Source organism: Camellia sinensis, chromosome 7 (assembly GCF_055761805.1).
Source record: "Camellia sinensis isolate YWXY chromosome 7, ASM5576180v1, whole genome shotgun sequence".
In the NCBI taxonomy this organism is placed as follows: Eukaryota; Viridiplantae; Streptophyta; class Magnoliopsida; order Ericales; family Theaceae; genus Camellia; species Camellia sinensis.
In genome coordinates, this window is record NC_138967.1 from 136,734,082 (window position 1) to 136,745,495 (window position 11,414).

General features: G+C 37.6%; 1 protein-coding gene across 1 annotated transcript; it reads left to right on the plus strand.

Annotated features, from left to right (window-relative positions):
- The first annotated feature begins 8,616 nt into the window (after positions 1 to 8,616).
- LOC114270682 (clathrin coat assembly protein AP180) lies at positions 8,617 to 11,147 on the plus strand. The gene has a single exon (XM_028212261.2). It carries the CDS (start codon positions 8,835 to 8,837, stop codon positions 11,031 to 11,033), a length of 2,199 nt encoding a protein of 732 aa, XP_028068062.2. The 5' UTR covers positions 8,617 to 8,834; the 3' UTR covers positions 11,034 to 11,147.
- Positions 11,148 to 11,414: the final 267 nt, after the last annotated feature.

The window sequence follows — 11,414 nt, forward strand, 5'->3', positions numbered from 1 at the left end:
GGTACCTCTGTTTCATCACCGGGAAGGTCATTGAAGGGTGGGAGGCCAGCAATTATCTTGGCAACCAGTTATATTCCATTTTCGCCCTCCGACACCCGTTTTTCTCACTTCCGAGCCAATGTTGAACACCTTGGGGCCACTTTCTTCAACCCCAAACCACATATTTGTGTTGTACACACATGGGAGGACCCTAAAAGTTTATGGCCGGCCAGAAACTCCAATTGAACCTTTTGAACCCCTCCTAAAAATGGCTTGTTCTCTCTCCTGTTTTAGAGTTTCCAAATTCGAACCACAGGGTTGTGATGAGGGGACCTGGGAGGCCATCTTTTTGTGGTGGCCGGCCACTAACTCAACTTGACCTTTTTGACCCTTAGCTGGTCGGCTAGGGGGGGTGGCCGGCCGACCACTTGCAGCTCCAAAAGGTGGCCGGCCATGTTCCTTGCAATACACACTTTACAGCTGTATAGTTGTATCCCCCAGAAAATATCTCAATCCGAGGGATATTTTTTGGGGGAAAACTTGCCTCCTTTTTCCCCACCTTTTTCCCACCTTTACTCCCTCTTTTTGTTCCATATAACCAGGGGCCAGCATTTGTATTAGTTGTTACAAAAAAAATCATTAAGCCTCTTGCATTATATCCCCTCTCCTTCTCTCATTTCTACCCTAAAACTCCTAAGTTCTACCCCATTTCTTCATCACCACCAAGCACCACCACCACCACTCCATTTCCAGCAGCAAGGAGGGCTTCTCAGAGGCTAAAGGTGCTGCAACTTGGTCCAAGAAGCAACCAAAGATTGCTCTACAAGGGTGAGTTGCCATTCCCCCCTTTTTTGAGCTTATTTTTGCAACATTTCTTAGCCATATATGCTTACTGTTTTGAGCTCCGGCCCTAACTGAAAGTGGCCTTATTTTGAGCTCCTTTTCACTTTTTCTTAAGGGCTCAACCCTGTTTGAGTCCCCCACCTTGCACTTGCTTCAATATCTTCCTTGAATGCTATTTTCTTGCATGCTTTGGCAGCCCATTATGCTTCCATTTTTGGGCGTTTTACAGAACTAAAAATAGGCTTATTTTGAGCCCCTCTTCAACATTGAAGAAGGGCTCAACACTGTTTGGGACCTCCATGCTATACTTGCCTTTATATTCTCTTTTGGGTCCCATTCTTGCATGCTTTGGCAGCCCATTATGCTTCCATTTTTGGTCATTTTACAGCACTGAAAATAGTCTTATTTTGGTCCATTATTCATGTTTTATTAAGGGCCTTTCATGGTTTGGGACCTCCATATGCTACTTCATGTTATATCTCTCCTTGGTCCCCTTTTCTTGCATATCTTGGCATCCTATTGTGCTTCGGTTTTTAGTCATTTTACAGAACTAAAAATAGTCTTATTTTGGCCCATTCTTCATGTTTCATTAAGGGTCTTTGGCTGTTTGATGAATATTTCGTATACTTTGTGTTATAGCCACTTTTGAGCCTCATTTTGCATTGCATTTCTAGCATGTTGGTATACTGATTTTGGGGCTGTCATAAACTGTAAATGTGCATATTTTTGGTCCCTCTTCAGTGTTGTAGAAGGGAATTTTTTAGTTTGGGCTTTACATATATCACTTGTTTCATTGCCCTCTCTTGGCCCCTATTTTTGCATGCCATTGTTGCCCTATCTTTGCTTGCTGTTTGGCCATGATTTGTACTGAAAAAATGCTTATTTTTGGACTTCCTTGCTACTGTCTCTTCATCGCATGTCCATATTGTGCATATTTGGTATAGCTATAGGCCATTTCGGGTGCCAAAGTCCATGTTTCGGGACTATTCCATGCATCGGGTGTGTTTTCGCCTTATTTCGGGGCTGTTTTCCCCACATTTCAGTGCTGAAATTCCATTAGCATGTTTGCATATCATTTTCCATATTGCATTGCGTATGCCATTGCCTCGGTTTGCGTGCCCGTGTGCACGCATTTCGAGGCAATTCATTTTCATCCATCGGCCTCTTATGTGAGTGCAGCTGAGGCTCTCTCATGTTAGTATAAGCCCATGTTGCATTCTATATGCCATTTTAGCCATTATTGCATTACATATGCCATTGCCTCGATTTGCGTGCCCGTGTGCACGCATTTCGAGGCACTTCATTTTCATTCATCGGCCTCTTATGTGAGTGCGGCTGAGGCTCTCTCATGTTAGTATAAGTCCATGTTGCATTCTATATGCCATTTTAGCCATTATTGCATTACATATGCCATTGCCTCGATTTGCGTGCCCGTGTGCACGCGTTTCGAGGCACTTCATTTTCATCTATCGGCCTCTTATGTGAGTGTGGCTGAGGCTCTCTCATGTTAGTATAAGTCCATGTTACATTCTATATGCCATTTTAGCCATATTGCATTGCGTATGCCATTGCCTCAGTTTGCGTGCCCGTGTGCACGCATTTCGAGGCACTTTATTTTCATCCATCGGCCTCTTATGTGAGTGTGGTTGAGGCTCTCTCATGTTAGTGTAAGCCCATATCGTATTTCCATGTCATTTGCATTGCGTATGTCATTTCCTCGGTTTGCGTGCCCGTGTGCACGCATTTCGAGGCATCTCATTTTCACAGCATAGTGCATACTAGGTTGTATCTTAGATCGCATTTATGCATTTCCTCAGTTTGCGTGCCCGTGTGCACGCATTTCGAGACATCACATTTTCATAGCATTGTGCATACTAGGCTGTATCTTATTTGCATTCATGCATATCATGCATATTGCATTGTGTTCGGGATAGGAGTTAGCCCGGGCACGGGAAACGAGGTGCGTTTCGTACTCCGAGTGACGGAACGTGTCTCAATTCCCAGTCACCGACACTCCGGATCATCCATGATGGAGTTAGGTTCTTGTTGTGTTTATACGTGCATTCATTTTTTATTGAGTTGCACATTTCGATTCCTCGGCCATCATGCATCGATATGCGTGATTGGTGGCACGAGGATCGAGGCATGCATATATCTGTGAAAATACATTGCTATGCCCCTTTCCTGCTCTCTGTTGCAACAAATGAAGAATCAGCAAACTTCCGGAGTTTGGCACGCTTTCCAAGAAAAATCACAAAACAGAGGCTAATTGGGGCATCCCAGTGGATTTCCGCGCAAAGCAGCCTAAATATACATCATTCATCAGAAGCAAGGCAGTCCCTGGCTTGCACGCCAGTTTTACAGTTTTCTTAGTTAATTTGATTAATTAATTAGGAATTTGTATATTATTTGGACTGTAATATTTATTTGGACTGTAATATTCTTTTAGTCGGGACTGTATATTTATTCGGACCCTCTGTGCGAGGGCATAATTGTAATAAGTGTGCGTGAGTGTGTTGTATGTCTTCCAACCCCACGTCTTTCTTCCCTTTTATTTATCCGCTTATGATGGTTAGATTAGGGCATATTTCAATTAGCATACAGTATGACAGCATGTTTGCATCATTCATTTGTTTTGCATGCACCGGGCTCGGCGCATCAAACTAACTGCATTTGTATTTCAATTCCAAGTTGAATACATGTTAGCTGTAGCATTCCATATGCCATGTTTAGAATAGCCGAGCCTGCTATAGTTTGCACTCTTGCATGTGTTGCATTAGGCATTTCTGTATACTTAGGATTCAGGCATGATTTCTAATGAGTTTTTGTTTTGGCTTGGAGTACTCGGTGAGTTTTATGCTTTAGCATCCTTGCATGCGTGTGAGTGACTGCCATGAATAGCATGCTTACCATGAGGCTATATGCTTATGTGATATAACTGCCTGAATGCCTGTGGGTGAAGGTTGGGTTACTTAGATTGGAATAAATCATCAACTGTTTGTTTTAAGCCCACTAGATAGTGGCAAAACCATCTTTTCTAAGCCCACCTGCGGGTGACAAAATCTGCATTTTCAGCCTACTTGCGAGTAGCAAACCATCTTTCAAATAAACAAGCATGAAATGTTTTGTTCCAATTCGGGCGATCCAGTCTATACTTGTAAGCTGTGCGCATCACGTAGTAACCTAGGCTAATAAACCAGAATAAGAACATACAATGTTTTCAAAAATAGATATCATGGTTAGTAGAGGCCGATCTTTGATCGGGCGAGCGGGGGTGCTCACGAAGTGACCTTCCCCAATCGTACCCAAGTTCCCGAGCCGAGGCAACTTTGGTAATGACGGACACGTGGCCTTAGGCAAACGAGTCAGGGTTTCCTAAATTTCCCAAAAATAAAATATTTAGGTGGCGACTCTGTATCTGGCAAAGCAGTCCATGTTTGGCACTTCTTTCAAAATCTGTTTTCTCAAAATAATTTGCCGGATTTGGACTCTTTGGTTCAGATTTAGAACCGTGACAATTTTAGAGTCCTGAGCTGTAGTGACCCCAAATGAACAGAACGGGAGCTCGTTCCTCCCGGGGCGTTCGGGGACGTCTACAGCAAGCTTGGCCCAATTTGACAGTGTGGTCGGAAATTGACACACATATTACCTAATATAGGGTTGTTTTAGAAAGATGGTTAATAGTTATTTTGTTAATTTTTTAAACTTTTTTTAAAAAAGTATATAAAAAGCATGAGAGGTAATATAACATAAAATAAGTTAAAACCGGACCTTTTTTTTTTTTTTTTTTTTGTCAAATTAGCCCATAATGTTTGCACCTGTAAAAAGGATATGTACAAGTAGATGGGACGTTGTTCACACACAATCAGTTTGGTCCGCATCTGGATCCTCTGTTTCTCTTGTAATATTTCAAGGGCAATGGCTTTGGTCCAGTCCAAGATCGGACTGGACCATGCTGTTGGGTCTGTGGGGGCCCACTACGGGTCCTGTTTTGATAATCCGAACCGTTCAATGTGTAAAACTCGTCGAGTACTACATGCCTGTAAAAAATCACGTTGATCGGATATCGATAGCTATGTGAACAAAACAGTTTTTTATCAACTGTTAATTTTTTCACCGTCTATTTTTTTTATACAAAACTGATTTGATCACATAGTTATTGATATCCGATCAACGTGATTTTTTACAGGCGTGTAGTACTCGACGAGTTCTACACATTGACGGTTCGGATTATTAAAACGGGCCAAAAAAATAGGCCTTATAGACCGAACTGGACGGGTCCAGTCTTGATCTCAACTTGAGACTAGCTGGACCCTATTTCAAAATGATATTATTTTGAGGCAAAACTTATATTAGAAAAGAAAAAGAAAAAAGAAAAAAAAGAGCTCCATTATCTATTGCCCTGCCTTAAAATGATGTCATTTTAAAACAGAGAAAACTAGAGGCAATGGTCAACTCTTTGGGGTTTGATTTAGTGGTCTTAGAACGGCCTTCTAAATATTAGATAAATTGTAAGGTAAATTATATTAACAGTCTCTATAGTTTGTGGTTTGTGTCACTTTAGTTCTTGATTTTTTAATTATAACACATTTGATTCTAAATTTTGAATCTTGTTCCAAATAAGGACAATTGAACTTACCATTGCTTAATTTCAAGAGCAAAATTGTCAATTTGATAAAATATAAACTAATTTGATAAAACTAAACATCAAAAAAATATTTTAAAATTTTTAAAAATTATTTCTACCCACCAAAAATAAAATTATGTAAAATTGATAAAAATTAATAAAAATTATATGATTAATTTTTAAAAATTAATTTTATATGATCATCATCAAAAAACATAATAAAAATTAATTTGGTAAAAAAAAATAAATATCTAAAAGATTTATCAATTTTATATAATTTTATCTTTACTAAGTAGAAATAATTTTTAAAAATTCAAAAATAATTTTTTGACATTTATTTTTGTCAAATTATATTTATATTATATCAAATTTATGATTTTGTCATTTAAAAATCTAATAGTATCTTTAATTGTCCTTATTTGAAACAAGATTCAAAATTTAAGGTCAAATGTGTCACAATTGAAAAGTTAGGGACCAAAATGACACAAGCCCCAAACTATAGAGACCGTTAGTGTAATTCACCCTAAATTGTATTTAGGATTTGGGTATGTGGTTGAATTTTGGCAACTGTATTCTCTGACTTAAATAGTATATGCATTGTGGAGTTAGTGCACACACCGAAGATTGTATCGTCCAACGAAGATTAGATAATTGATTTTAAAATTGACAAAGGATAGATTTGAAAAGTTTACTCGTTAACCCAAAAAAAAAAAAAAAACTACCAGCAATGCAGATCTGAATTCATTTGGCCCATTTGATTGCTCTGAGGGGATCACCGCTCAGTTTTATAACAAAATTATTTTGTATAAATTTTTTATGTGTATATCAATACTCCAAATTGTTTGAAGGGTAGGGAACCAATATCCTTAAACACATAAAATGAGTGTTAAGAATAAATTTCTGCAAGGAGATATAAAAATTGTGTTTGGATATTGAATTTGTATATAAAAAAAATTAAAAATATATATTGGGCTTTTTTTTTTTATAAAATATTTTAAAAGTTTCAATTTTTAGATCCTACTAGAAGAGATGACCCTAAAAATGTATTTTAAAAATTGTAAAAAAGTACAATAAGCCAAAGTTATTTTATTTTATTTATTTTTTGTTTTTAAATTTTTTTAATCTTTTAGATCATTCTAAACTAGAAGAATTTAAAAGGAGAGAAAAAAAAAACACATTTTTTTAATAAATGTTTTAAAAATAAAAAAATTGAAAAAAAAATATAATTTTGTTAGTAGTTGCCAAACTCAATGTGAATTAAGAACAAAAGAAAACAATCTAAAAAATACAAAAATATAAAAAAAAAAGAGAGAAAAATGAAGCACATGGATTGATCTAGTGAAGAAGATAATGGTGTAAAGAATCAAAGAACATTCTACTCAAAACATTGAGAAGAAAACAAACAAACACAAACAAACATTGTGAATGTCATGTGAGCTGCAAAATTTGTGAGGACGCTACATGCATCATGGGACCAAATTGTAATAAGAATAGTGATTAAGAGTTCTAAAATTAGAGTTATAATATAGTGATGTGGCATATAAAAAAAAAAAAAAAAAACTAATCAAGAAACAAGACATATATCATATATGTGGGTTTCACTATTTAATATGATTATACTTAAAATAATGCTATATGTACCAATTAGTGTACTAACTAATGTGCGAATTGATTATGTGACATAATTTAAGAGATTTTTTATATTTGTAATTTTTATAATGAGTTGGGTCAATAATAATATCATAATATATGTTTGTATACTAGTTGGTATACTAATTGGTACATGTAGCACTACCATTATACTTAATGTTGTAACTAGTTAGTGTGTTAATTGGTAAACTAATTAGTGTTTATAGCATTATCAAAAAATAAATTGATGTCTTGGGTTTAATGGTAACATGGGAGCTATAGTGGAGTGTATTGCTAATCTTCAAATCCCATCTACTAATTTTATTTTATTTTTTTAAGGAGGAAATTGGTATACAAATAAAATTTTTATACACAAATTTCTCCTAGGATGATGTGGAAACTGGCAATGGTACTTTCTAGACTGATTTTTTTAAGACCGTTTGGATTATGAATTTAAATAGGGAATTAAAAAAGGAAAGAGAAAAAGAAAGAGAAAGGAAAAAGGACGAAAGATGTGAATGAAATATAAGTAAAATATTATATATTTATTTATTTATTTTTCTAAATTCTTGATCCAAATACAGCATTAAAGTGATGAATTGTATGGATTCTTCTTTGATTCTCAGAGCCAAACAAAATTTAACTGGATCTTCCAGCCCATTAAGCTTCTTAACCCAACAGAAAATTGATGGAACCAAACCCACAAGTTTAACCACAAATGGGCCGGCCCACTGCTGATCTTGAAAGCCAGTTAGCGTCAACTTGCTACACTCTTTCTTTTCTGTTTCTTATTTACCTATTTTTGAGTAATAAACTAATTTTTAAATGGAAAATGATAACTCACCAGAATTTTTATATAGAATTAGCTTCCAGAATGGATGTTACAGTGGTATACTTGTAAATTATGTGAAATGACGGGCCTTGTGATTTCAAATTAAAGAATCATAGGTAGTTCATCTTTTTTGTATAATATTCTCTATGTATAGCACTAGTCTTTCTAAATATTCAAATATTTGCCTATTAATCCTTGCATTGGTTAAGCTTGGAAAGAGTTGAAAATCTGAGATACCTTGCATCAGGCCATGGCCTCAACCAACTTTGTTCTTTGTATAGGTTAGGGCTTTAAGGGTCTTTTGAGAAGTTGCTAAAAATGTCAAGTTTTTGACATTTTAATTTTTTTACACAAAAAAATCACAAAAAATTAACTTTTTTAGCCAAAAAAAAAAAAAAAAAAATCAAAAAGTCAAAAAAAAAAAACAAAAAAATCATTTTTTTTACCAACTTTTCGAAACACCACTAAATTTATTTATTTATTTCTAAGAGCTCTACCCAAGTCCTATCCTAGGCTGGGCTTGGGCCACATTTACGCCCATGAAATGGTACGTAAACAACACGCGTTGTAGATGCAAGTGGAAATGAAAACATTCAAAATGACTTGGTCAAAGAGAGATTGCGAGTCTTTGTCACGTCTGTAAGGACATGAGAGGCTTAAGGTCCACCAACCAACTCTGCTCTATCTCTTTTCTCTTCCAAGAAAATTCACCTCTTTAGTTTCCACTCAACCAAACACCTCTCCCATGATGATGATACAACAACGCAAGCCCATTTCAACAACTCTCAAATATGCACATTACCCTTCACATCACACACACATCTTGCATTGATTGAACCCAAAAAAAACAAAAAAACAAATAGAGCAAACAAGACTAGAACAAAAGGGAGAGAAAATAAATTACAGAGACTGCATAACAAAACCATGCCAAGCAAGCTAAAAAAGGCCATTGGAGCAGTGAAAGATCAAACAAGCATTAGCCTAGCTAAAGTTTCCAGCAACAATTCATCGAATATCGAGGTTTCAGTTCTCAAGGCCACCACCCACGATAGCGTCCCCGTGGAAGAGCGCTATGTGCATGAAATCCTCCAACTTGTCTCCTCCGATAAAGCCCAAGCGGCCGCTTGCGCTCGAGCGATTGGCAAGAGGATTGGCCGGACCCGCAATTGGATCGTTGCCATAAAATCATTAATGCTTGTTCTTAGAATATTCCAAGACGGCGACCCTTACTTCCCTAGGGAAGTTCTTCACGCGATGAAGCGAGGTGCCAAGATTCTCAACCTGTCGAGCTTTAGGGATGACTCGAATTCAAGCCCGTGGGACTACACGGCTTTTATTCGTACCTTTGCGCTCTATCTAGACGAGCGTTTGGATTGTTTTCTCACGGGGAAGCTTCAACGTAGATATACTCACCATGAGAAGGAACCGTTCCATCGTAGAAGCCGGAGAGCGAATGAGCCGGTGCGTAACATGAAACCAGCAATGTTGCTCGATAAGATCTCATATTGGCAGCGATTGCTGGATAGAGCGGTGGCAACAAGGCCAACCGGTGCTGCAAAGACGAACCGGCTGGTGCAAATATCTTTATATGCCGTTGTGCAAGAGAGTTTTGATCTATACAAAGACATTTCGGATGGTCTCGCGCTCCTCCTCGATAGTTTCTTTCATTTGCAATACAATTCTTGTGTTAATGCTTTTCAAGCTTGTGTTAAGGCTACAAAGCAATTTGAAGAGCTCAGTGGGTTCTATGATCTCTGCAAAAACATTGGTGTTGGGAGGACCTCTGAATACCCAAGTGTGCAAAAGATATCGGAAGAGCTAATTGAAACATTACAAGAATTCTTGAAAGATCAATCATCTTTTCCAACGACGGGTCGGTCTCCAAACCGCCCGCAATTGCTTCTCCCCGCGCCACCATGCGATGGCTCAACCACCGGTCGGCGTCACGACAGTTGCATGACTGAATTCACCGATACATCAGAGATGACTTCTGAATTCGGTTCACAATGTACGTCCTTGGAAGATTTAATAAGTGCCACGGAGTTGACCGGGAAAAGCCCATCAATTTCAATAGATCTCGAGGCTTATTCCATTGCGGATCAATTCGAGAAACAATTGCAACGAGATGATGCGTTTAGTGCAAATGACGATGCAGGTTCAACTCAATCATTGCCCGTCATGAGTTCTACGGTAGATCTTGTATCCCTAGAGGAATGGCCACAGAAAGAACAAGAAATAGAAAAGGTACAAGAAGAAGAAGAACAACAAAAGCCATTAGAGCCAAGTTCAACCACTGGTTGGGAACTTGTCCTAGCTGAGGTTGCAACAACATCATCACAACCATCTACCAATGGCTTTGACACCTTTTTGAGTCAAGAACAAGAAACAACATTAACAAAACCATTTACTGATCGCTTCGACCCCTTTTTGAGTAAAAAACAAGAACATAAGCAGGCTACAACATCACCACAGCCATTTACCAATGCCTTCAACTCCTTTTTGAGTCCAGAACAAGAACAGAAGCCATCAGAGTCGGGTTCGAGAGATGGTTGGGAACTAGTTCTAGCTGAGATAGCAACACCATCAACCCAACCGCCTATCCCCATTACCGAGGCTTTCAGTGTTTCATCAAAAGACAATTTGTACCATCAAAGTTCAGTACCACCATCAACCCGACAACCTATCCCCATTACAGAGGCCTTCAATGTTTCATCGATAGACAATTTGTACCATCAAAGTTCAATACCACAACAAAGTTCAGTACCACCACCAGACCACTATTACAATCCATTTCTACAAGATACAACTGAATTAACTGCCATTGCAACTGTCACCACCCCGACCCCAATCCCGACAACAACCGCGACCGATTTTGAAGCAAGTTTTCCAGCCAACGATGGCTTTTCATGGGGGCCAACTTTTCAAGCAACCCCAACTTTCAGTGCTCAAAATCCAAATAGTCCAAGTATGGCTTTGCAGAATGAAAATGACCCTTTTGCATCATACCCAATTGGGGGTGATGAACAAGGTTTTAGTGGGTCGACGAACCAACAGAACTTGCTGCATGAACAACAGCTGTGGTTGCAACAACAGAACAAGATCATAGCAAGGCATACTGCTTGATCCATGATACAAAAAGGCATGTAGGCACTGTAAATTATTTTGTGATCAAATTTAGCTTGTTTATTTTATTATTTTTTAATTGGATTTTCATAAATATCAGTAAATTGAAGCAAATCAAATGAAATCATTTTTATGGTGTTGAGATACATGAGATCTTTTATACTCAATAGAAGATATTAATGACACATGGGTATTCATTCATGAGGCTTAATTGATAATTAATACTACACATGCAGAAAATATATATATATATATATATATGTGTGTGTGTGTGTGTGTGTGTGTGTGATTTTTGTGCATAATGATATGGGTGAATCTGAGACTTGCACTTTAAAACAAATCACACATCAAGATGGGTTTTAATTGAAAAATGTTATCGCC